Source organism: Bombyx mori, chromosome 11 (genome assembly GCF_030269925.1).
Source record: "Bombyx mori chromosome 11, ASM3026992v2".
NCBI lineage: Eukaryota > Metazoa > Arthropoda > Insecta > Lepidoptera > Bombycidae > Bombyx > Bombyx mori.
Window position 1 is genome coordinate 12,066,492 of NC_085117.1, and position 26,792 is coordinate 12,093,283.

General features: G+C 35.1%; 3 protein-coding genes across 5 annotated transcripts in view; 1 reads left to right on the top strand and 2 right to left on the bottom strand.

The window, feature by feature from the left end:
• Nucleotides 1–798: 798 nt before the first annotated feature.
• On the top strand, nucleotides 799–10,114 carry LOC101741364 (sodium/potassium-transporting ATPase subunit alpha). Its single transcript, XM_004931448.4, has 16 exons — nucleotides 799–1,021; nucleotides 1,569–1,739; nucleotides 2,036–2,165; nucleotides 3,212–3,448; nucleotides 3,526–3,732; nucleotides 3,810–3,830; nucleotides 3,919–4,109; nucleotides 4,186–4,357; nucleotides 4,438–4,586; nucleotides 5,221–5,422; nucleotides 6,098–6,252; nucleotides 7,037–7,223; nucleotides 7,522–7,761; nucleotides 8,096–8,284; nucleotides 9,052–9,169; nucleotides 9,956–10,114. The coding sequence occupies exons 1-16, from the start codon at nucleotides 908–910 to the stop codon at nucleotides 10,068–10,070; spliced, it is 2,598 nt and encodes an 865-aa protein (XP_004931505.4). The 5' UTR covers nucleotides 799–907; the 3' UTR covers nucleotides 10,071–10,114.
• On the bottom strand, nucleotides 10,111–16,080 carry LOC101741084 (uncharacterized). Of its 2 annotated transcripts, XM_021351581.3 has the most exons (7): nucleotides 15,723–16,080; nucleotides 15,582–15,614; nucleotides 14,619–15,052; nucleotides 14,157–14,312; nucleotides 13,984–14,077; nucleotides 12,766–12,850; nucleotides 10,111–12,080 (listed from the first exon to the last, which is right to left on the bottom strand). In XM_021351581.3, exons 2-7 carry the CDS (start codon nucleotides 15,595–15,597, stop codon nucleotides 12,044–12,046), a joined length of 822 nt encoding a protein of 273 aa, XP_021207256.1. In that variant the 5' UTR covers nucleotides 15,598–15,614; nucleotides 15,723–16,080; the 3' UTR covers nucleotides 10,111–12,043. The 2 variants fall into 2 exon arrangements, with proteins under 2 accessions (XP_021207256.1, XP_021207255.1); XM_021351580.3 differs by lacking the exon at nucleotides 12,766–12,850 and having other exon boundaries at nucleotides 15,723–16,075.
• Nucleotides 16,081–21,194: 5,114 nt separating this feature from the next.
• LOC101736374 (dipeptidase 1) overlaps nucleotides 21,195–26,792 on the bottom strand; it is a 34,459-nt gene continuing 28,861 nt past the window's right edge. For both annotated transcript variants that reach the window (XM_062671180.1, XM_004931577.5), the window contains exon 2: nucleotides 21,195–23,272. In XM_062671180.1, coding sequence (XP_062527164.1) covers nucleotides 21,929–23,254 — 1,326 coding nt within the window. In that variant the 5' untranslated portion in view covers nucleotides 23,255–23,272 and the 3' untranslated portion in view covers nucleotides 21,195–21,928. The remainder of the gene's footprint in view (nucleotides 23,273–26,792) is intronic.

Here is a 26,792-nt window from a genome sequence, read left to right on the forward strand (position 1 = left end):
GAGTATCATAACGGCATACTGCGATCGCCAACCCGCATGCCAAGCGTGGCGATTATGGCAACCCCCCAACATGGCTTCTGGGCTAAGATTACAATAATTTTTTAAATTCTAAATGGCCATGCGAAATCCATGGTTAACTTCACGTTAATCTGTCAGCAAAATCCATGAATATCATAAGCTATACACCAACCCTGGGACACTTTTTACATACCGACTCGGAAGTTCTACTCTGCGAAACGATTATGGTAGAACTAAATCCGCGGGGCAGCAACAACCATGTCCTACTAACAATATTCAATATTGTAATCGCAATGAGAGTTAGTTAGAAAATTTATGGGTGGATACAACACCGCAAGGGTGTCACATTCTCGTTGGCCCGTCGATACTAATAACAAAATTACTTGGGTATTACCAGTAAAGAGTGGCAGCAGTGGAGATGGTGGTGAGTACAGTAAAAGCTCCTTATTCGGGCTTCCTTGATGATTCCTTCCTTCCTCAATGAAAACGCGAATGCGCGTTTTTATTATACCTACGCGAATTCAGTGCGACCCAATTCCTATATTTCGCGGCTTTCTTTATTCGCAGATCTAATCGGTACATACACATTGACAAAATGAATTTCAAGTTGTAGGTATCCAAACGAATTTCCTTTGTAAACGCGCTTTTCCATGTTCACAATTTCTGTATTCACAGCATATTTACTGAAATATAACCCACGAATAAGGTGCTTTTACTATAGTCCAAAAGAGCTTATCCATAATTTTGACTATAGGTAATGAGGATAAATACTATTAAACAGTAGGTATAAACTTCTAAATTTGGAAGCTTCTAATATATACTTTTTTTAGGTTTTTCAATTTTAATATGGATTGGTGCACTTCTGTGTCTGATTGCTTATTTGATCGAAATGACAAACAAAATAAATCCGTCTTATGATAATTTATACTTGGGATGTGTGTTAATTGCTGTTGATGTTATTTGCGGACTATTCAGTTTTTACCAGAATTATAAAAGTTCCAAGGTAACTTTAAATATTTCCAATCTAGAAAAAGTATTTAATGATTCTTTTGTAATCACAAAAGTGTCGTAATAAAAGTAGCAAACTGGTGTTTACATTTCTAATGCACCAGAAACATTTGTCATATTGTAATACCTATTGGATTTTTGCTTCTTATATAAATACAAGGAATAATTAATTAATAATTTATGATGAAACTTTTCCCGAATTCGACATCGGCAGATGAAAACTTATTACTTTTCGTTTGTATCGAAGATACCTACTCTGTGTTGCGTTGATCCACTTTGACTTCCGATGTACAATTTAAACATTGTACATTGAACATGTAGGAACCATTCCCGGAAACAAAAACAACTAATTTTACTGATAATTTACAAATAAAAAATATTCTAAGCTTACTAAAGAAGGTAGTAAGACTTGGGATCATCCAATCGTGAAGATACCACCACACTTTATGATGCTTTCTATGTGCAAATAAACGTAATTTACATTAAACATTAAAAGTTCCATTATTTATAAGTACGACAAAACTTGTTAATTTTTATTGTAGATTATGAAGACATTCAATAGTATGATACCAGTATATGCCAATTGCGTACGTGATGGTGTAATGGATTCAGAAACACCAGTACGCAATTTGGTTAGAGGTGATATCGTGGAGGTTAAAGCTGGAGATATCGTACCTGCAGACATACGAATTATAGAAAGCAAGGGTTTCAAAGTATGTTTCGTGAAGTACCTCAATAATAATTTAAGCTTTAAGACTCATCGATTTCATTTTTTGGAATATAGGTATACCGTTTATCTATGATAATTTATCTACGACGTTGTGGTTAAAATATAACCAGTATTATTCTACTTTACGATTACTAACAATGTTTCCTATGGTACTGTAATCAAACAAATATGCAATGTACCTACCTAATGTCTGTCTGCACCCTTTATTCACAATCTCATTCAAAGTTTTGTAATAAAAGTAAACAATTTCATTAAATTATAATTTCAATAAAATTAAAGGTCGATAATTCCTCATTGACCGGAGAAAGTATTGCAGTCCTTCGAGCAAACGTTGAAGGAACTTCAAATATTCTTGAATCCCCAAATGTGGCTTTTTTTTCAACACAATGTGTCGAAGGTTGGGCTTTAGGTAAATTTCATACAACACACTATTATTTTGTAAAATTTCTAGAACTACAAATAGACAACGACTGTTGTTTTTGTATTTTATTTTATAGATTTGTATATTTCTAAAAATAGCTTTAAAATAAATGAAAATTTCTATATCTGTGTCCGGAATTGAAAAACAATGTCGTACTTTTATTTTGAATAAAATGCTAGTTAGACAAAATTATAATTATTTAATTGTATTTAAATTGAACAAAACAAAATTAAACAGAAATTAGTTAAACTTAGTTATTATGACCAAAATACAAGTCACGCAAAAAGCCACGGAACGGGCTATGTTAGGCATTTCTCTACGGAATAGGGTGCGCAATAATGAAATCCGCAGAAAAACTGGTTTGACTGACATAGACAAACTGATTGCTCGGAGGAGGTGGGCCGGCCACATATTCCGTCGTACTGAAAATCAGTGGAGCATAAAAATACTGAAGTGGAGGAGACCTCGTACTGGACGTCGTAACATGGGCAGATGACTAATGAGGTGGACCGACGACCTAGTCAAAATAGTTGATAACGGCTGGATGCGAAAGGCAATAAAATGAAAAGAATTTGAGACTTTCATAATATGAAGAGCTAGAGAGAGAGAACCTACGCTCAGCATTGGGTGGACAAAGATTTAAGAAGAGAGTTAAACGGGTGTGCGAATGTTACAACTTATTAACCAACCATTTATAGAATACTGTCACCATATTACAGATGAAATGATTGGGATCAATAGGATGATTTGTTGCAAAAAGTGTTATTTTTAAACTCAAAGTTTTTTCAAAATCAGTTTAGGGGTCGAAAATAAAGTGTATCTTTTTTGATATTGCAATACCTTCTATCGTCTTATAATCTCTATAAGTATATGGTATTACGTTTTTAAACGATTTTTTTATGGTTATCGTTTGTTACTTAATTCTTACATTATTATTCAACTTTAACTAATTTTGATTTCAATTTATTAAAGCCGTTAAATGTTTTTTGAAATGTTTCTATTAAATGATTTATTTCAAACTCAATGCTTCACAGGAGTCGTGTTATGCTGTGGAGACTTGACAGCCTTGGGTAGAGTGGCTGGCCTAGCGGCTCGACTAAAACCCGCCTTATCTCCATTGGCTCGGGAGCTCAAAAGTTTTATGCGTTGTATGTCTTTATGGGCTCTTTGTCTTGGATTTTTTTTAGCCATTGCATCTTTAATAATAGGATATCCTTTCATGCAGACAATAATTTTTGTGATCGGTATCATTGTTGCGAATATTCCTGAAGGTAAGACTATTGGAAATTGGAAAAAAATTAAGATGAGGGATTATATCAACAAATCACTCATTTATTTGCATATTTAGGCTTACAACCTACAGTAACAGCTTCGCTAACGTTAACGGCTCAGCTAATGGTGAAGAAGCAATGTCTTGTTAAGAACTTAGATGCGATAGAGGCTTTAGGAGCATGCACTACCATTTGCTCGGATAAAACTGGTACTTTAACTCAGAACAAGATGTGTGTACATCACATTTGGATGTGGAACCAAACATACAATGTGTCAAAGATAGGTAGGTAAAAAATTAAAACAATACCGACTTAAACAGCATTTTACTAACCGCTAATGTTCAAACACTTTGCATTTCAGATTCCGAAAAAAACAATAAAGGTAATTAAAATAATAATCTACGACTTACATTCAGAAACATTTATAATAATATAATTCATTTTAAATGTATTGTATTTTATACTCTTAGTTTTCCAGAGTTTGACGATATGTGGAGCTCTCTGTAGTACCGCTAGCATTCAAAGTGATGGTAATATAAGCGGCGATGCCTCAGAAAAAGCTATTTTAAATTTTTTGATGGAGCACGACAATCCAATGACCATTCGTGATAATTTTCCTAAAGTCGCAGAAATACCTTTTAATTCTGCAAATAAGTACCAAGTAATACAATAACAACAATTGTACAACTTCATGAAAGTTAGGATTCTGGTTAGTAATTTTAGATGTATTGTTTCAGGCCAGCGTATGTCTTAACAAATATGATTCAAAATTTGTAGTACTAATGAAAGGAGCACCTGAATATATAGCCAATCGATGTGCTACCATCGCCCTAAAAACAGGAAATACCTCATTAACAACGGAAATGATGAAAGTGGTAGAATTAGCTACTGAAAAACTGGCCAACAGCGGTAACAATAAAAACCACTGACAGATAATATGATATTTAATCGTTCCTTTTTTTTCCTACAATTTATATAACGCTTTGTAGGTGAGAGGGTGTTAGCATTTGCTGATTTAACATTGAATACGAAAGAATTTCCAATTGACTTTGAATTTGACATAGATAATATTAATTTTCCACTGGACAAACTACGATTTTTAGGACTTTTAGGACTTATGGATCCTCCTAGACAAGAGGCAAGTTTGAAGTAGTTTTCATTTTATATATTTATTCAAGATTCGGCCTTCTTCCGTTCAATAATAGCTAAAACTTTCAACAAAATTACGTTAAAAATCTTGGACAGCATTAAGCAGTGCTAAAAGTGAACACGATTAAAACAGTGTAGAAATGCAAACGACGAGAAGAAGATAGTCGAGACTGCTCATCAACACAATTAATATTGTTTAAATTTATTATAAAAAAAAAGAACACAATATTCCTAACCTAAAAGTACATGTTATTATCCGCAACATGCTTCGTCAGATGTTTAAATCAAATTGTCAATTGTTTAAATTGTTTTTTTACTTTTTTTTTCTACCTAAGCTCATAGCCTTGAGAAGTTATATCAGCGTCGGCTTAACTAGTAGGTGAGCTCACGGAGCTCAAACCTGATGAGGTTGCTAACGCGAACCCTAGCAAGAGCCGTGCTTCGCGGAATCTACCACCGGATTGGAAACGCGACCCAGTGAGAAGATCCGGCGAGCAACTCAGTGGACTGTGTCTGAGGGCTAATTTACACGTGGAGCCCTTCGTCGCAAGCGACGGGTTCGACGAGAACGTTTTTTACAAGTACCAGATTTTCGCTTAGATACTCATTATGAATGTAACTAGGTTGGTAATGCAATACGTCGTGTACGCGAAGCTGGTGTCCGAGTGATGATGGTAACTGGCGATCACCCCGCCACGGCCCGAGCAATTGCTCATGAAGTCGGCATCGCTACATCAGAAAACTGTTATATTATCACAGGCACTGAACTGCGAGATATGAGTTCAGATGTACTGAACTGGACTCTAGAAAAATATTATGAAATTGGTTAGAATAAATATGATAAGTTCTTAGATTTTTTTAATTTTTTTCACGCGATTTATACAATTATAAAAAACTAGCCGTAGGTACTCGGCCGCTTCGCTGGGCATTTGAAATTGACATTATTATTTATTGTCATTATTATTATGGAGTCCAACACTCATATAAATATTAGCCTATCCATTAAGTACATGTATTTTCTACATGGATACCAAGTTTCGAGTCAATCGGATGCTGTTATAACGGAACATCCGTAAAAACCACTGTAGATGTCTATATTAGTATAGATATAGATTAAGAACAACTTTAATTAGCAGCTGGTTTACAAATGATTTAGATCTATGAGAATTGTAAGATTCTTTTATATCTATCCGTCTATATCTTCCGAGAGAGCGCTTCATACAAGTCTCGTTAACAGCTTAGCGCACAATGACAAGAAATCTTATCAATGACAGCATTCTCAAGATTTTAAACAGCAATTCTCACCAATCGAGCGTAACTCGTAGCGTTTGTTCACACTAGCCAAGAAAATTCATTCCTGATATTTTGGCCTACTCATACTGGGGAAATCTTATTGTACAATGCGTAAAATAATAACCAGTTTGACTTATAATTGAAGATTCATACAATTATACCTGAGGATTTATTGGGAAAATGTAATATTTTTCGTTTCATACGCAGTTTTTGCCAGAACTTCCCCGACCCAAAAACTTCAGATAGTTGAAGCCTGTCAGAGCAGAGGTGATGTGGTGGCGGTGACTGGTGACGGAGTCAACGATGCGCCTGCCCTGAGGAAAGCCGACATTGGCATTTCTATGGGCCTTACCGGATCCCAAGTATATCTACAATCGCATTTATAATTATTTTAACAGGCAGCACGGTAAGATGTAATAGCATCATTAATATGTAGGTAGGTTTTTACATAATAGGTCTTTGAACCTATGAAGTTGTCGTTTAGTATACACTTTTACGGTAGGCAACGGCTTGACTCTGCCCCTGGCTTTGCTGACGTCCTCGAGCGACGGTAACCACTCACTATCAAATGGGCCGCGTGCTCGTCTACCTACAAGAGCAATAAAAAAGTTATTTTTTTTATATTTTATTTCTATTAATCGAAATTGCACCCATGGTTTCAATGCATTTCTGCCAGCATAATCGTAATTTTTAATTCCCCTTGGAGTTATATAAGAAGTTTGGAGTCACCAAACTCTTCAAAGGCAATTTGTGCTGTCTTTCTGGTATTAAATTATTTCCTTGCTAAGGAATTATCCAAACTTTGGAATAAATAGAAGGCAGTCGGCATGAGGTTTCGATGGTTTGGTGAGTAGGTACGGTAGATAACACAAAACTTCCAACCCTAGCTCTTGTAGCTTAGAGACCGTCTAACCTCATATTTAAATGTAAGAACTAAACATTTCATCATTGTGGTTTTATTTAATAGGTGATTGCGGCTTTATCAATATTTTTTTTAAAAAGCAACCAGATTAAAAAAACTTTTGAAATTATTAAATAAATACTGTATTTAGCACGTCATAGGGACTAAAGGTTTATTAGACTTTCGTTGTAATATTTAATCGTCATTGACATCTTCAACCTTTTATTAATAAACATAAACTTTAGGTTTCTAAGCAGACTGCCGACATTGTTTTAATGGATGACAACTTTGCTACTATCGTTACTGGAATAGAAGAGGGAAGAAAAATATTTGACAATCTGAAAAAATCTGTTTGCTACATACTAATTTCGAATGCGCCCGAAATACTTCCCGTTCTGATGTTTATATTATTTTCAATACCACTGCCATTGGGTTAGTTTAATATTTATTACGTGAAACTTCTTTGGTTTATTATTTAAATTATATTATACTAGCGACCCGACCTCGCTTCGCTTCCGAAACTAATTTATTATTGATTTCTCCACTATTTAATGAATGTTATTATACATATAAACCTTCCTCTTCAATCACTCTATCTATTAAAAAAACCCGCATCAAAATCCGTTGCGTAGTTTTAAAGATTTAAGCATAAGTAGGGACAGACAGATATAGGGACAGAGAAAGCGACTTTGTTTTATACTATGTAGTGACAATAATATTTACTTTTCAGGAGTAATGACAATAATATGCGTTGATTTAGGGACTGATATGTGGCCAGCTGTATCTTTAGCTTACGAATCCGCAGAATCTGACGTAATGGATCGGGTTCCTCGTAAGTCCGAGAGGCTGGTCTCAGCGAGAATGTTGAGGCAGGCGTACGGTCATTTGGGACTTATGGAATTCGCTGCCGGCATGTACGCTTACTTCATAGTAATGGCTGAGCACGGATTTTATCCGGCTGCATTGATCGGTATTAATCTTATATCTTTAAACGAGCTATTCTTGTATATAAATATATATATAATCTGAATCTCGGAAACGGCTCCAACGATTTTCATAAAATTTTGAATACAGGAGATTTCGGGGGCGATAAATCGATCTAGCCACGATTTATTTACAGAAAATGTTGTGTTATAATTATTCGTTTTTATTATTATTCTGTCGGTAAGATCGAAAAATATTATTCATATTTCATCATTTTATCAAAAAAAATACCTAACTTTGCTCGGTGATTATCTAGTAATACTAGTCTCTAACATTTCGGTCATTTACGCTTTATTTACATAATGTTGATTCGGTTCAAGGTATTCGAAAGAAATGGGACAATGTAGCTATAAATGATCTCGAAGACTCTCTAGGTCAAGAGTGGACTTATGCTGAAAGAAAAGAACTGGAACGAGCCGCCCAAGCAGCATATTTCGTCGCGATAGTTGTAACACAAATGACTAATGGAATAATTTGCAAAACACGATTCAATTCGTTTTTTCAAGTTGGTTAGTATTCCCTAAAATTCGTATTGATACTTCTTGTAGAAATACAGACTATCTAACCAGCCGCCGAAAACATTTATTATTAAAAAATCTTACAAACACTGTTGGTAGACAACGATGTTGGTTGTGCCCGTAGCAGGTAGCAATGATGGTGTCCAGGACTAACGGCAGCCACATGCAAAGTGAACATTAGTTAGTTTTCCTATTGTGGCTATAAACTGGGTTATAATGGTTTATCATCGTATTTTTGCTTACGAAGGCAGACGAGTATTCGGCCCATTTGGTAATGAGTGATCAATATCGCTCATGGACATCAATCACTAATGCCAAGGGTATAGTCAAGCCGTTGGCCGCCACTGACGATTCCAAAAGACAAATCTTGTTTGAAAGACGCGTCATGCTCTTAAGAAACATCGTGGAAAGAAGGAAGTCCCAGAACCGAATGATACATGGTAAAAATAGTGCGCTGGTTTTTCTAGCGGCGCTTTGTACTTTGTGGGTGAAAATAACTCTTGCTTGAAAATATTTCTTGCAGTAGCGGCTCTTCCGAGGTAATAGGTAATGTAAAGGTAAAATACGAAATAACTGAAGCATCTAAGACAATTCCTCAAAGCATTATTAAAACCGAACAGCAGTATAATGTTAAAACAAATGATATTTGGGTGACTTGACCTATTTTATTTAAAAAGAAAAACTGCGTCATTGAACTAATTTCTGTAAAATACAATAATGTACCTAACAATTATATACTCAACACTTTTTTTTTTCAGGAATGAAGAACAGAATTTTAAATATGGGACTGGTCTTTGAACTTATTCTTGCATGTTTACTGTGCTATATTCCTGGGTTGAGCAATTTTTTTCAAACATATCCAATACGAGTGAGATGGTAGGACCTCTTGTATTTAAGTTTAGCTAAGCTGACTCTTTTACTCATCTAGATAAAATATAAAGACCTTAATCATTATCTTTTGCTTTAAGTTATCCTTTTAGATATAATCTGCAAAGCATAGATTAATGTAGTGCTTTCTTAAATTTTCCCATTTCGTTGACATCATTAAAACAATTTTTATAGTTTGATATCGCGTTTTTTTACAGTCGTTACATTATTTGTAACATTTCGAATACTTTTTCACTACCGTGATCACGAACTAACTAAAGATATATTCATCGACATTTGAATATTTTATTCTCATCTAATTTTCAATAAAAAATATTTGTTGGTATCTAAGTTTCTTTGCATATAAAAAGAATTGATAGTATTTGAGTAGAACAAACTGCCAGACTACAGAGTATTCGAAACATCGCAAATAATATAATGACAATAATTAACGCAGGATTAAAACGTAAAAGTATTTTTAATTATACATAATATTTATGATTAGTTCTATCTACCATATTATTATGATTTTATCTATGACTAGCGACCCGCCCTCGCTTCGCTTCGGAAACATTAAAACACACATGAAACCAAAAAAAAAAAAAAAAGTAGCCTATGTTCATCAGGGACAATATCGGCTTCTAATGGAAAAAGAATTTTTCAAATCGGTCCAGTAGTTTCGGAGCCTATTCGAAACAAACAAACAAACAAATCTTTCCTCTTTATAATATTAGTATAGATAATATTAGTATAGACTAACTGTATTGACTATTAATAATATGTTATTTGTTTAAGGTGGTTTTTGGCTATACCTTTTGCAGTGCTCATGTTTGTGTTCGACGAATTCCGAAAATATTGCATCCGTAATGTTATGTACAACGGATGGTTTAATAATCTTTCATATTATTGATTTTATTAAGAACAAAATGGAAATAAATAAAAATACAATATACACTGATGCAATTTTAATTTAAACGAATCCATTTAATAACATTAACCCGTACGGAGAGCGTAATAAAATTAAAAATTACTAAAATATTACAAAGAACTAAGTTCGTATTTATAAATTTAAAACTATTTAAAAAATCTAAAAGATATGTCAACATTTTTAGAATTTAAAACAACTTTACACTTTATTGCACATAATCAGGCAAGTTTAATATTAACTTAACAATGGTCTGTAGCGTGACACAACCTTTACAATTAACGTCTTTTATTTTTTAATATCCAATAAAATCTAAAAAGAAAGAGAGCGAGAATGCGTTTACGGGATTAATTAGAAGAGATATACAATAATTTATAAACGAGGCAAAAACAATGTTTAAAAATATTTTTTCACGCGTGAGGGATTAATTCCCGAAAACTAAAAAACAAAAAGAAAGCGCTAATGATTTCTCGCGATACTAAAAAAAAAAACGCGATTTCTTGCTTATGTATTGTAATTCTTATTGTGTCTGTATTAATCTTTTTGTTTAAATTTATTAAATGGACATAATTAAATTATTTTAAAACAAATATTAAGATTTTGAGATTAAAGTATATTATCATGAACTACTACATAAATAAGAAGTTACTGGAAAAGAAAATAAATTAAAATTGAAGTTAACTGGAATGAGATTTGATTAAATTTAATTATAACTCAGTAAAATGGTAAGAATTTACTCAGACGTCATAAAACTATTTGAAAGAATTCGAGAGAACTTATTTCTAAAAACTAAACGGTTAATACCCTTCTTAAATGTTTAAGTCTGAAGAAACAATAAATTAACAAGATAAGATAATTCTCATTGCTTTGTCAGTCAACAATTCAGCAACTCAATCGAAATCCACAGTATAACAAAACGAGAGTGTGTCTGTGAGCCTCCGTTTTAGATTTCGGGTAAATTTAAACTTTCCAATACTTTTATACTTTATTTTCCGTTATTTTTGAATATTTTATTATAATTTTGGATTCAATGAAAGTCATATACCCTGTATAGAAAATACTCAAACGATGCTCTAAATTTTTATTTAAATTATATTTGCTTAACCGACTTTAGCCATTGAAAATGCCTAAACAATCAACTGTATTATTAAGTCGCGTCAGTCACCAAACTTTTAGTATACAATAAGTGAATCTATTTAATTCCAAATTTTTTAATTAAATGCCTCTGCTTATACTATCTCATTCTGCTTATGACTTCCCAGACAAATAACTTAGTCTAGAAACACATTTTTTCAGATATATTGTATTACAAACTTAACAGTTCAGCTTAGATCACGACTGTTAGGATCACTAACTCCATCAATTTTTCCGTCCCAATAACAAGTATTCTAAATATAATGAAAGTGGCACGATCGCGCCATAGTCAAAACCAGCTGAACAAGATATGTGCTGGTATCATAACGTGAAATGAAGGGGGAATTGGTTTAGTTTTGGTATTAAAGAGTCGAGACAATCTGACGCGTCACGACCACAGCTTGGTGCTACAAATAAATACTACTATTACTTACGAAAATTAATTTGTAACAAAATTTTTTGATTTTTTGAGATTTTCACAAAGGCGGATAAGATTATTTACTGTTCAGATTAGTCTAAAAGTAAATTGGAAATATTTGTTATTTTATTAAGTAGTTCAACAAAGCAGAGATCTTTCGATATGCTTTTCAATTTAAATTTGAAGAAAGAAATAGCTTATTCCAAACACCGGTCAATATTAGCTATAATTAAATGTAACATGTAATGTATTACACGATAACAGTAAACAAGGTCAATGGTTCCGCAGTTTGGGTTCGAGCAGAGAGTTCGCACCGGGCGCGCTACGCATATCCGCGATAGAGTGACGAGCCTTCAGCAAAATCTCCTCGCGACAAACTTCATCTTGTAACAAACACCCAATGATTTTAGCTACAATTGTCGATGGTGGAACATGAGGATTCCCTGGAATTACGAAAAACATATATTTTAAAATTATGATTTTATTAGCTTCAGACGTATGTTTGTTTGTAACGGAATCTTTGAACATGATTTTGACCCCTTCAATGTCGGATTAACTTGAAATTTGGTATACTAACTAATACCGATGACAATTCACTATTAAAAAAAAATTGAAAAAAATTAAATTCAACTAAAAAATAGAAAATAAGTTTGAATTAAAAATAGTGTAAGAAAAATGATTTTATTTAAAAAAAAGCGTGGGGTGCTTTTCAGGATATTATCAAAATAACCCTTCTACTCATATCTGTTCATAAAATATTTCTACCTACTTATACCATGCACTCCACGCTTTTTTTTTACAATAAAATTATTATTCTTACACTATTTTTAATTCAAATTTATTAAAATTTATTTTCTATTTTTTAGTTGGATTTTCTATAAAAGCGTATTTTGTTACTTTTTTTAAACTATTATTTATTTATTAAGTAACACATCAGTTCCTCAAAAAAAATTACTATAACATTATTCATGCATGCGATAAAATAACTACATACTAATTTTAGTTTCCTATTCGGAGTCAAGTAAGATTACACGAGGAAGGACACGACCATTAATTAGTTCCAACCACAACAATAAACAAAAAATTAAATATAAACACATAAATAAAATTTAATAGTATAATACTTACTGTACAGCAATCTCAGGTACCCGGTACTGCTTATGATAATTTGATGTGACCGGTTTCATAAAGCGGCATACAGGTGTACAGTGCTCTGTTAGTTCAGTTAGATTTGTTAGTTCCAATGCTGCTCTAGAATTTCTCCTCACCCATTGTTAATAATATGTTTATTAGTAATGATTATTTTTTTTGTTTTTGTTTCCTGCTTTTTCCTGTATAGCTTAGGTTAGGTTTTATCTCATTTCGAAAATGGCTCCTAATTGAATATGATTGCGAATTGATAATTAGTTGGGTTTCGTACAATTTTAAATTATGCTATGCCAAGTAAGTTACCATTATCAAAACGTAATAAAAAAATTGACTAATTATTTTAAATTAATATAAGCATGAATTTAGGCGGTATTAGTTTTCTTGATTGAATTAGTAGCGTAAATCTGTCAGTAAGCCTTGACAAAAACTATGAAGGCGAATCTACTTTCTAAAATCCGTTTTATATAACGTGTGGAGGTTTTTCACTTTTAGGTCAAATAAATATTAAGAAAATACAAAGGCAAAATAGTTAAGTATTATTTTTCTAGATTCTACACCTTCTTTTTCTATTTTTGTAGAGTTAAGACAAGAGATAAGTCTCAACTATTTGGAATTCTTGTCTTTCTTTAAATTGTCATTAGTAATCTTTTTCTTTTTATTGCTTAGGTGGATGGATGAGCTCACGGCCCACCTGATGTTAAGTGGTTACCGCAGCCCATAGAAATCAACGACGTAAATTCCGCCACACACCTTGAGACATGAGTTCTAAGGTTTTACAGTACAACGGCTGCCCCACCCATTAAACCGAAACGCATTACTGCTTTACGGCGGATTTGGGCAGGGTGGTGGTACCCACCCGTGCGGACTCACAATACGTCCTACCACCAGTAAAAAGAAGAAAGTATAATAAATCAAATGATTTCATAATTTGATGTGTCTGTGATTATGGTCATTGGACTAATGTTAAAAGAGGTAGATATACATACTTATTATACAACTTGATAACATGAGCGCTTTTACATTTAGATTTTTATTTACATTATGAGTAACTACATTTTTATTGGATGAAACACTGTCTAAGAAGAAACAATAGTTCACCCTCATAAATCAATCGTCATTTAAAATTTCCCACGACCTTCCACTCCCATATTATAAAAGAACATGAAACATGAAATCAAATCACTAATTGTTACAAACCTGTCAGACCCCTGTATCCGAAAATTCCACAATCATGCATTCTCATTGAATGATGTTCATTCTTTATAAATTCTTCGGTGCTTATACCCTTAAGCTGTAATATTAAACAACAGAAATTTGTAACTTTATATCTTGAAATATAACAAACACCTCTAATGAAACTATCAACATACCCTTGAGGGACCCAAAAATCTATCAGGTATTCTTTGTAATTTTTGCTGTTTTTCACTTGGCCCAAAGCCTAAGGCAAGTAAAACCGATTCTGCGTCTACTTTTCTGGCGCCTAACACGTTCAACACGGAACTGCCACTCGAGCCACTAGCATCAGACTGCAAAATAAAATCAGTTTGTTTGTATTCAATATAAAAAAAAATAGAGGGTAAGTTCAGGTAAATATTATGCTTTAAAATAGATAAACATAATAAGAACTTTTTTTTGCATGTTTTATTTGTATTATTTTGCCAAATTTCGTTTATAATCGAAAATATTAAGAAACAATCAAATCGAATTTAAAATGTTTACTGATAAAGTATGCAATGGAGTAGTCAATGGATAAATGTGCATAAAAAAATTTAGATTGTATTTTGTTAAGGCAGGTTAAAATGTGACCACAGACAACTAAATAATATCATTACCTGTAGAGAATGATCCCTAAATAATGGATTTTTTAATTTTGGTGAGTATCCTTCTGACTGAACAGAGTGGTCTCTCTGTAGTCTTTTCACACTGCCTCTATGAGGAGTACTTGTTAGCATAGCACTGTCCAATGATTTTCTTTTCCATGTATCTTTAGGGCCAGGTACATCTAGATTTATTTCTTCTTGTAACTTCAGTTTTATGGTTTCTACTACAGTATTTTCAGTGGTGGTGTCATCAGGTTTACTGTCTGATTTGTCTGTTGGTTCTGCTTGATCTTCATCAGGGTTTACAATCTCGCTGTTGGACTGTGTTGGCAATGAATCGAGCCACTGCTGTACGGGACTGCTTCGCCTCATATCGTCTATTATGCCACCAAGCCAACCACGAACTTTTTTTTCAAATATTGTAGAGACCGATTCTTTAAATGAATCTGTGAGGAACGTGACAGTTATAGCATATGGAAATAATAAAAACCATTCAATATATGTATAAGGACGATAAATTTTACCATACATATTAAATAATCCAAAACTTACAATTAAAAAAATATATAGTGGTACTTTCATAAAATTTAGGGATTACACACCCATATATGAGGTGACTATTTCTAAAACCAGAACATAATTCTTTTGGGCTTAGAGATTGAAATATTCATATATTACATTGCAGGATGTACTTAATATAAATACAATTGGGACTTCTTTCTTATTGTTTCATGTCAATGTTGATGGCACAATTTATTGTGATATCAACAGGCTTCTGTGAACACCTAAAACCAGGCAAATCATGGTTGTCTTATATTGGGAGAGTATTTTTACTATATACTTTATGAAACATAAGGGACATTAACAGTATTAATTAGTAAGACAATTCCAAGTTCAACAATATTAATAGTATATATTATACAATAATATTTATCACTAGAAAACAATAGAAAATGAAATGTTTGTGAAACAAACCTTGTTTGTTGTCCATATTATTTCAAAGGAGCGCTGCATGCAATAGGAGAGATAATTTTATGAGATGGTCAAACATGCTATGTAGCAATACAACTTTAATCAAAAAAAAAAGACCATATGTGTCATGATAAAGATACTTACATTCTGTTTAATACTCTCGTTGGTTTGTTTTTAGTGTACAAATGATTTTTACTTATGTGTGAAAATGAAATAAATTACGAGTATATTCCTATAGTTTTGCTTTTAAATCAGTACATAGCTATCGTAAATACCCCCATTTCAGAAAAATAATAATTAATATGTAGACGTTCGCTGACAAATATTACACAATTAGATTTATATAGATTTATACCAGATTCTTGTGCACAAACTTTTTTTTACTGCTTAATATTGTAAATAATTGTAATATCTCGATTTTATTCCCAGACTTGAAACTCATACGTTCCTATACAATGTCAATGTCACTTTATGTCATTTTCAGCTGTTGTGATTGTTTTAATGTGTAATAACCAAGGACTTCTTGTCTATTTGGCGAGAACGCGAGGAGTTAAGTTGTATGATTTGTTAAATTTTGTCCATTTAGTGTTTCTTCAGGTTTATAAAATTATATTATAAATTTGTAGTAACGGTGGTTTATTAACTGTTTAGTATCTGTGAAAGTGCACAAATGTGGAAAAATGAAACAAAGCCGCTGGGCGTAACTTCTCAGGATCCTCCAAAAAGTCCACTGAGAAAGTCTCAGTAAATGACTACCATTTTACTGAGATTATATTTCATCCCATATCATCTCATCTCATTTAATTCAATTTCATTTCATTTCATGCCATGTTTTTTAATATTAATCAACTTCATTTCACTTCACTTCATAATAGGTTGGAGAAAAAGCTACTTCGCATTTTTTAAGAAAAGTCACAACATGTTTTAATATAGTTTATTTACATTTACCTAAAGTATGTAGGTACCATTTTGTTCAATAACTTTTTGCCATTTTGTAGGTAGGGACATGATCCCATTGCTACAAATTTTGGGTATTCTGATCAAAATACCGCGACAATTGATTTTGGCAGTCCTCTCGTGATGTTAACCTGACACTGCCTAAAGAATTTTGAAGAGAGCGACACAGGTGGAAATCTGAAGATGCAAGGTCAGGACTATACGGCGGATGCATTAACACCTCCCAGCCAAGCTCTCTTAATTTTTGCTGGGTGGCTAAAGATGTGTGAGGTCTAGCGTTATCATGATGAAAAACCACGACCCTTCCGTTGATTAATTCCGGCCGCTTTCTCTCAACTTCTTGCTTTAATCTCATCAGTTGTTCGCAGTACAGTTCAGAATCGATGGTCCTGCCTGGTGGTAACAACTCATAATGAATAATGCCCTTCCAATCCCACCACACACACAGCATCATCTTGTTGCGAGTTAACCCGGGCTTCGCCACAGTCTGTGAAGCCTGACCGGCCTTTGACCACGACCTTTTTCGCACGTTCTTGTCGTACGTGATCCAATATTCGTCACCAGTTATCAACTTCTTCAAAAATGGTTCGGTTTCATTAAGTCGTAATAAAGAATCACAAATGAGTACACGGTTCATTATGTGTATAAGGTTTCTTTCAGTGAGCTCCAGAAGTTCCCAAATATCGAACTTTTTTGTGTACCCAGTTTTTTTTAAAAGCGTCAAAACTGTTTTGTGTTAAATTCTCAATTCTTCAGCTACGTCGTAACTACTGATATGCCGATCTTGCTCCACTTTTTCAAAAATGGCATCCATTTTATCCGTAATAATCAGAGCGACGTGCATTTTTGACATCAAAATTTCCGGATTGAAAACGCTTAAACCAAATTTGTGCTACTCTCACAGACACTGCACTGGGTCCATAAACATCGCAAATTTTTTTCGCGGTTTGCGTTGCATTTTTACCTTTTTTGTAGTAAAATTTTAAAATGTATCGAATTTCTTCATTAGATTCACTGATCTTGATAGTACCTACCTACGAAAAATAAATAAAAATCACACATTTTCCTAATTTGAATTTGGAATTATCTTCTTTAAAATTTAAACTTTTAATGATCCCAAACCAGCTAGATACAAATAGTATAGCCAAAGAGATTTTATTACAAGTTCATACATATTATGCAATACTATGCGAAAAGACTTATTCCCCAACCTATTATTACATAACATTTGCAGAGTTAATTAAAATTATTAATATAGTTATACTACATTAATCAAATTACTTTCTCAACCTAATTTATCTATACCGTCCCACGCTGCTAATTTAATTCATACTTTCACTGATATTAATAATGGCCAACATGGACAGCTTCTTCGTTTTTTATTGTTCATAAACTGTAAATACCCAATTAAAACGGCGAATTATAAAAATCTTATTACTTGACACTGGCTATTGCATAAACCGTGCCGGAGCCAAAAAAAAAAGGACTTCTTGGCTCTTGGCAGGAACGCGATGATCGAATTTGGATAGACTTTCATAAAAACTATTTTATTTTTGATGTAGTGCAATTTCGTTAAGTATAAACGTGTAATAATGATGGTTTCTTATCCTTATCTTCTTATATTATATATCTGCGAAAGTGTACAAATGTGGGAAAATGAAACAAGTCGCTGGACGTGGCTTCTGAGGTTCTTCCGATAATCCACTCAGTACAAATCACTAAATTACCACAATTTTACTGAGATTTTAGCCTTTTCATCGGGTTCTCTCGTTCATCTTGTTACATTTCATTTCATCCCATTTGATTACAGTTTTAAATAAATAAAATTCATCTAGTTTCATCCATATCAATTGCTCTATATTATTTTTCGTTTAATAGAATTTCTCAAAAATCAGGCACTATAGTGTGATAACTTCGCCTTTCGTAATAGAAAAACGGACATAATACTTTACCAAGTTGTACCCTGATGTGGCCGAAAATCTATGTTTGTGTTTTCGGCCTCGTAGTGTTTGAGGTGATCCCAGCCTTTCCTTTTTACAAATCACACTTCCCGCCAATTTTTTTTCCATACCTATTCGCAGGTAGCTTATGGGGCTATTCCTGTTTCTCGCGGACGGGTAGGTGAGCTCACGAGCTCAATCGGGATCAATGAGAGAATCAGCTGACACGAGCCCTAGCAAGAGCAGTGCTTCGCGTCTGTCACTTACCACCGGATTTGAATCGCGACCACTAAGAAGGTCCGGCGAGAAACTCAGTAGGTTGTGTCTATGAGTTACTTCGCTTGCAGATCATGGGGTAGAGTGGACCGAGTGGGAACGCGGCTCGGTCGCGTACTGATTTGATGTGGGGACCAAATGCTACCTACCTCTGTCAAGGGTGACAACTAGGTACTTGACCTTCGAAGCCCACGGTATGGACCGGCCAAATATTTCGATGACGTTAATGAAGTTAGCGCGTCTAATTCTGTACGGTCTCGTCTAGAATTGTGGTCGAGCAGTGGTATCGGGAGGCAAGGCAACCCCTTTTGAATACGGCCCCCGTGTTAACTAGTCAGCTTCTGTTCAGCCTAATTAAGATGTGCTCCGTGGGACGATGCATTTGTTAAATGCATTATGCACGAAAGCGGGCGGAATCCGAACTATTCGTCGATCAGAATGCCTTTCGAGGTGATAAAGTCCCACAGGCGTTTGCGTAATATCCGCTCGTATAATTTGCCTAACACTGGATGGAGGCTGATCGGGTGGTAGCTCATGAAATCGGGCTTAGGTTTCCCAGGTCTGTGTATGCCAATAACGTCCGCTTTTTTCCACACCGCGGGAAAGATGCAGTTCATCATAGTGACATTCAAAATGTAGACAAACATAATAAATAGTTGGGCGAGTTAAATTTTTAAAACGTACTTAGGAATAGATTCCGTCAGAGCCTGGGGCTTATATGGTAGTAAGGTCGCCAGTTCGTCTTTGACTTCGTTAACGCTAATGGTGGTAACGCGTCCAAGGATGATGTTTGTTCGGATCCGTGGTTTGAGCACTGATGGTGCACTGCTTTAGCAGTGCATCGGCTAGTATCTCGACCTTTTAATAATCATGAACCCCATGAAAGTTAGCGGTTGGCCTGAGAGGTATAGTGGCGATAGATTCTGATTTGCGATTTGGGTTTTTTGATAGCTAGTGTCAGGTTATTCGAATCCGTTTGTTTGTTTGTTTTATAGTGTAGCTTTACGTGTACTATTTCTATTTCATCGAGTTTTCAATTACAATAGTGCTAAGGATGTTGTTTGTTCAAAAGAAAAGTCAAAGCAAACGAAATAATGTCAGTAAAAGGGTAGTAATGCACTGAAACTTCCTAGCAAGCTAAATTGTTTTTTTTTTATTATTGCCCTTGTAGGTAGACAAGCATACGGCCCACCTGATGGTGAGTAGTTACCGTCGCTTATGGACGTCAGCAATGCTAGGGGCAGAGCCCAGCCGCTGCCTACCTATCACCATTATAACATATTTTAATCTTAGAAGACGCTAACAAGATTATTCATAATAAAATCAGTATATTATAGAACACTATAGTGCTCACGTGGCCACTATCCTCCGCTGCTCCGTACTTACCTCAGACTCTCCATTCACAATTGCTACATTGCAGCCCATAGTTGTGCGGTTACATGTTTAGCGGAAGGTAACGATTTGGCTATACTCCTGCCATTGCTGTCGACCACGAGCAATTGTTAACCATAAGTTCAGCTTGATGCTCGACAGCCAACAGTAGCATTAAATAAAAAACACAAAAAATGTGTTTTTCCTACAGTCAGATGACTCAAATTGGACTTACTCCAATCCTCTCCCTTAAATTTTTTTTCCAACCTAAGCTGATAGCCTTGAGAGGCTTTATCAGCGGAACCTTAGCTAGTAGGTGAGCTCATGGGGCTCAAACCTGACGTCGTTGCTAACACGAACCCTAGCAAGAGCCATGCTTCGCAGAATCTACCACCGGATCGGAAACGCGACCCACTGAGAAGATCCGGCGAGAAACTCAGTGGGCTGTGTCTGAGGGTTAATTGACTCGTCGAGCCCTTCGTCGCAAGCGACGGGTTCGACGAGAACGGTGACTGGTGCTTGAGGTATCTAAAAGCACCGTGAGTGGATCGGGAGGATCTGAAATGTTTGGGGCGACGTCGACTGCTTTGCATTCTTTCCGCAAGATCGGGAATGTAGTTACCGACGGCCACGATGAGAGAGTTCTCGTGTCGTGCCGCTTTATCGAAGTGGCGCCTCTCCCATAACAACCGATTGCCGTTATGGTTTTATTTTCCAAAAAACGGCAACACTGGCTGCAATTGTCAATTAAATGTTCTTCGAAACAAGCAAATGTCTAACTTTCTGGCGGGAAAGCGACGTGTTAAGTCATGTGAATTGTTATTTAAATTGAACGAATAGTTTCTACTACGAAGGAATGACATTGTGTACTTAGAACCAAATCAGCTAAAAATACAAATTGCGTTAATTACGTAGACCACTTAATTACTGGTCATCTTCTTCATCAAGACGTTCTTCGTAATTTTTTAAGTTATCTTGCGATTCCGCACAGGTAGGTTCCACTTTTTAATTCAGAAAGTGCTGCCACCGACCTGCCTTTGTTGCAAGGAATCGTAAAATAAAAAAACAAATATTATAAATAAAGATATTTATTTTTCTATAAACACGTTATTCCTTTTATATAATTTACTTTCTTAAATGTCACATTGGGCTCTCGTCAAGGAAGTCGTGCATGGATGGAGAACAGTTCAGCGGGCAGATGCGGACGCACCTAGACGAATCGCCCAGTGTGCTCTGTCCTTAGCTAAACAATTTGTGCAATGAGGTCTCAGGTCAAGATAGTATTGAAAGTTATTACCACCATGGAACAATAACAGCAACGCATCATTTTAAATATTCTAAAACGTTCTGAACCTCTCCGTAAATTTTTACCAAGCATCAGTAGCAATACATACAACGTGGCCAGACCTACACTTTTCTACATCTAATAGTTCCCATTTTTATTATTTTGTACTTATTGCTTTGAGGAATTACTCGTATTTCAATTTTTTTATGTAAATTAATTTGGTTTTAATAATACACTCTTTAAATATACATAATTATGTATTATTTGTGGTAGGAACGCTTTAAGACACTAATTTTCATTGTCAAATTTGTTTGTAAACTGAAAAAGTTTTGTTTTGCCTACCGAGATTACTGTTTTTAGCTGTTACTCTTATCATTCAATGATTCGCAATTACTTCCGTAACTAGATTATTCGCTAAATCACATGTTGACACTAATAATACAAGTATAACTACGTTCAACAAATGTCAATATTGAGCAGTACGATAATTGCCGCGGGTAGCGCGCGGCTCGCAGCCTGCGTCACGCGGGTCCGTAAACGCAGTCTCCACGACGCACACCTGCTGATTCTTCTCCAGGAAGAACTGCAGCACGCCGCCACTGATCTCGTACGCGCTCCACATTTTGTAACACACGTACAACATTCATACCGGCCAATTTGCGGACATCTTCTTCACTCCAATCGGGATCTCGTAATAGTTCTGCTAGCAAGTGGGGATATCGAGAAACATCTTCTAATCCTTCAGGTGGAGCATCAATACCGTCGTAGCCCGCCCCCAAGCCTACGTGTTCAACGCCAGCAACGCGTCTAACATGGTTAATATGTGCCACAACATCTTCAACAGTTGCACGCTCTCCGCACGTCACTAGTTTTGCATAGAAGTTAATCATGACAACTCCCCCGTTCGCTGCGATCATACGTAACAAATCATCGGGCACGTTTCTAGATGAATTACATAACGCGGCTGCTCCCGAATGAGAAAACACCACCGGTGCTTGCGACATTTCTAACGCATCACGCGCTGTCTCTTCACCGGCGTGAGACAAGTCGACAACCATACCCAATCTATTCATTTCTCGAACGACTGCTCGTCCAAACTCTGTAAGACCACCAGAGCTACCAGCTGCTCGTGCCCATTTTGTGTCACACGTGTGTGTTACTGTTAGATAACGAGCGCCAAGTTGATAAAATGCACGTAAAACTGCAAGGGAATCTCCAAGAGCATGACCGCCTTCTACACCAATTAATGACGCTATCCGACCTTCTCGATGCGCTTCTAATAATTCAGCCGCGTCCGTGACGAGTGCTAAATGTGCTGCATTCATCTCAACTATTCGTTTAATAACATCCATTTGTTCTAAAGCTAACTGCACAGCATCTCTGTCCCGCGCACCGCACGGGACGTATGCCGACCAAAATTGAGCACCGACCTGACCAAGTCTTAATCGTGGTATATCAGTATGCGACCAGCGCGAACGTGCCCACGGCTCTAATCCTTCCAGACCAGCGCTCAAATTGAAGTCACCAATTTTATTATGTAAAAACTTTCGAACGTTCCACGCCAAATCATTATGACCGTCGACAAGCGGAGAATCTCGTAACATGCGACGTATGGTCGTGAGCCGTTGTTCTGGTGTAGCACGACCGCCACCTCCTAAAGCGAGTGGCAATGCTAGTGCAGCACACAAACCAGCTAACACAACTAGTGCGGCCAAAGCTATTCTCCAACGTGGACGACGAGGTGTGGGTTTCTCATCCGAACTACCTGACGCTGAAGCTGACAGTGAATCTGGAGCCCAACGACCACATCTCTCTGCTACATCGGGCAGTGGTCCAGGAAAGGTCATGCCTTCGGGAACAGCAGCCTGAAATAAAAAAATACGTTTATTTCAGTAGTCAGTAGAATCAAACATATTTTGATATACATATATGTATTGAAATTACCAATCCATGTTATTAATCATACGATTTGGATTAAGCAGTGCTTCCCGGGCTACCTTTAAATACTTTTACTTTATCACTTAGTTATCCCTCTCTAACAGTAAGTACTAGGTATCTGGGTATATATCTGGTATGGTATAGGTATTTACTGTAAGAGACGAATTGCGAGAAGATAAAGTAATAGTAGTAATAAACAAATAATAGTAAGTTGAAGGGCAGGGCTGCCGTTGTACTGTTAAAACTGAGACTTAGAACTTATGTCTCGAGGTAGGTGGTGGCATTACATCGTAGGTGTCTATGGGGTCCGTTAACCGCTTAACACCAGGTGGGCCCGTGGGTTCGTCCACCAAGTTAAGTAAGCAATAAACAAATAAATAAAGTAATATCCTCAACTCATGTTCCTACATACTCCGCCCTCGTTCCTATCCTAAGTATTTATGATCGGGTTTGTGACTACCTCTGACCTGCTGTAAAACAATCATTATTTCCAATTTGAATGTCTTTATTTGAATATAAGGAAACTTGGAAGTCATGATAGTTATGTTGGATTTCATGGGCACGGAGAGGCATCTACATACATTGTAAGATCTACGATGATTGCTTAACGTGATGAGCTGCGAGAATGTATCACCACTAAACAAAAAAATTACAGACAGACGAAAGTCAAGATATGAACATATAGAATTAACTAAGTATAAGCTCAGAATGGTTGGATTACCTTTTAGATTCTTTATAATAATTATGCCTTTGAAATGATGAATAATTTGTCTCTAAGTAAGGAAATCGAAGAAGACGATAATTAAAATAAAAGAACAGAAAGTGTTAAATTAAAAATATATTTTGTTCCTATCCAGTTTCCTGCCACATATTTCATTTGTGTATCGGAGAATAAAATGTTAAGGCTCTGCCATACAGGGGCTTTGCATAGTCCTCCCATTTTATCAAAAACTTTATGAGCCCTAATTTTTTTCAAAATGCGAAACTTTAACCGTCATAACAACTAAACGACGTCAGATCACTAAATTAGGATAAATCACTTATTTTGGAAAAATAAAAAAGTGTAAATAAGTGTTATAAATAAGACTTGCTACTACCACGACATTTCAAGTGAACGAAGGCTTCGTGCTGTGATTTCTAAGACCACCGATAGTAACTAAGTATCGGGGCTAATACTATTTACGCCTATTTACGCCTTTTTGCAAATTTAATTAAGTACGAAGCATTTAGGTACAATGTCTTTATACTTGTAATTGGTTGCTTTTGGTGTGGAATAGAGTAGGTATATTGTACTGTATTCTCAGCTTTCATAGTTATAATTGATAAATTATTAAAATCATTTCGAAAGAAAAATATTGTAAAATTTTTGTTAAAACTAATGTTTTTGTGTCAACGATACATTAAGTAGTATTTATGTAGGTATGTATAATATATTACAATAGGCAATAGTTCAACTGCCTTTCTTTCGATTAAAACTAATTTTGATATCAATAATAAACAAAAATATTGTCAAACATAACGTAACATAATAAACTTAGTCTTGAATTGTCAATTATTATGATTGAATTCTGACCACTGGGATGGTGTTTTAAAAGGACAGTCGAACTGAAGAAAGAATATTAAATTTGAAAAAAATATTATTCCAGTTACATATATAATGTTTGTCTTTATAAATGAGGAACGAATACGGCTCTGCTTCTACTTACAATCGCACGTAGAAAAGTTCTTTACTGATGGGCAGCTTTGGCCCTTTGCGATACGCTCATCCTGGCGATGATGTTTGCTGTTCTTGTGTTTGTTGACACGCTTTTTGAGAACTTATTCAATTAACAAGTTATCTACTATCAAATGTATTTATGAGCATATGTAATTTTTTTAATTGTACAATACCGACAGACGGTCATCAAATACAAGGGAAAAAGTACGAATTATATGAACCGTACTAAATAAAAGCTACATCACTCACACAAAGGTAACCGAAATGAAATGCCATTGTGTTAAAGTAACGTTTCGAATAAAAGTATACCCTTGTTTCAGCTCGCTGTTTACGGTGGTCGCAAATCCTCAGACGAACGTTTAGTGTGGATTGCCTTGAGACCGGATGTTTGCACTTACTTAAGGCTAAAACTACCTATACCGACAACATAGTATATTTTTACATCCACTAATAATTTAATATCGGGATCTTCAGTATTTTTAAAGATGCTTTGTGCTTCTGTGTGAATTAATTGTAAAATAATACTTTCGCAAAATTATAGACCTTGATCGATAACTTTTTTTAATTTGTAAATATACCTACTTTTGAATACAGTATCTAGTATCTAGTGTATATGTATATTATACATTCTCTTTTTTAGCATAAAGGCTGTCAAAACAAAAACTGAGATTTAATAGCCTGTCGGTTATTTCTGACATATTAAAAGAAAAGTACGATTTTTATAAAGCTCAATGTATCAACTGACGCGTATGGTTCTAGATCGTGCCTAATATATTTGGTCTCTCTGAAACGCAGGGAACCGTACTTCGCTGAATTGAGTGAGTGCGATTGTATAAACGCAAGTAAGTGTTGTGCCATGATTTTACGTACACTTAATTGCTGACGACGTGAAAAAGAGTAAAACAAAAAGCTTAGCTAGCAAAAAGAATAAAACAAAAAGCTTAGCTAAAGCAAATGGTAAATGATTGTGTCGTACTATTGTCTATCGGTAGAAAAGTTAATGTTCATAGAAGCCATAATTTGAATGTAGCACCTTCTTTTTTTCATGTCACATGTCATTAGAAACGATCTTTTACGCCCACTGAAGTATGAAAAGGTCTATGTTTACACCTTACAAAAAAGTACAAACTTTTTCCGCCTAACTGTCACCTAAAGTCAGGCCTTAAATATGAAATGGAAATAAATAATAAAAAATTTGAAAAAAAAAGAACCGACTACTGCAAAATAAAATGAGATTATAATCAATGTATTCAAAGTGAAATAAATTAATAACTTGCATTATTAAGAATAACTATGAAATTATTGGTAAGCTCTTAATAAAATTTTAATGGCGTCAAGAGAAAAGCCACAGCTTCCATATATAAAAAAATATCAAAGTGAAACTTTACCTAGAAAAAAGTTCTGAGGTAACACAAAAAATATAGTCGATTTAGAAAACATCCTCCCTTTTTTTGAAGTCGGTTAAAATACCGCATACTAATGCATCAAATAAAATCAAACAGGTCTAAACAAACTAACCAACTATTACTATTCTTCATCAACAGAGTATTTCTATAATCTTCGAATTTTATTGTTCGTATTTTTTTATTATTACTTAAATGGGTGGACGAGCTCACAGCCCACCTGGTGTTACGTGGTTACTGGAGCCCATAGACATCTACGACGTAAATGCACCATCCACCTTGAGATATCAGTTCTAAGGTCTCAAGTATAGTTACAACATTGCATAT

What these genes read in the sequence shown, in the direction of transcription:
- LOC101741364 (XM_004931448.4), top strand. Translation starts at nt 908, where the DNA reads ATGACAAACAAAATAAATCCGTCTTATGATAATTTATACTTGGGATGT. An exon ending in TAGAAAGCAAGGGTTTCAAA is followed by an intron (nt 1,740 to 2,035) that starts GTATGTTTCGTG and finishes ATAAAATTAAAG; the next exon opens with GTCGATAATTCCTCATTGAC. An exon ending in TGTTGCGAATATTCCTGAAG is followed by an intron (nt 3,449 to 3,525) that starts GTAAGACTATTG and finishes TTGCATATTTAG; the next exon opens with GCTTACAACCTACAGTAACA.
- LOC101741084 (XM_021351580.3), bottom strand. An exon ending in TTAGGGATCATTCTCTACAG is followed by an intron (nt 14,313 to 14,618) that starts GTAATGATATTA and finishes TTTATTTTGCAG; the next exon opens with TCTGATGCTAGTGGCTCGAG. An exon ending in GATTTTTGGGTCCCTCAAGG is followed by an intron (nt 14,078 to 14,156) that starts GTATGTTGATAG and finishes TTAATATTACAG; the next exon opens with CTTAAGGGTATAAGCACCGA.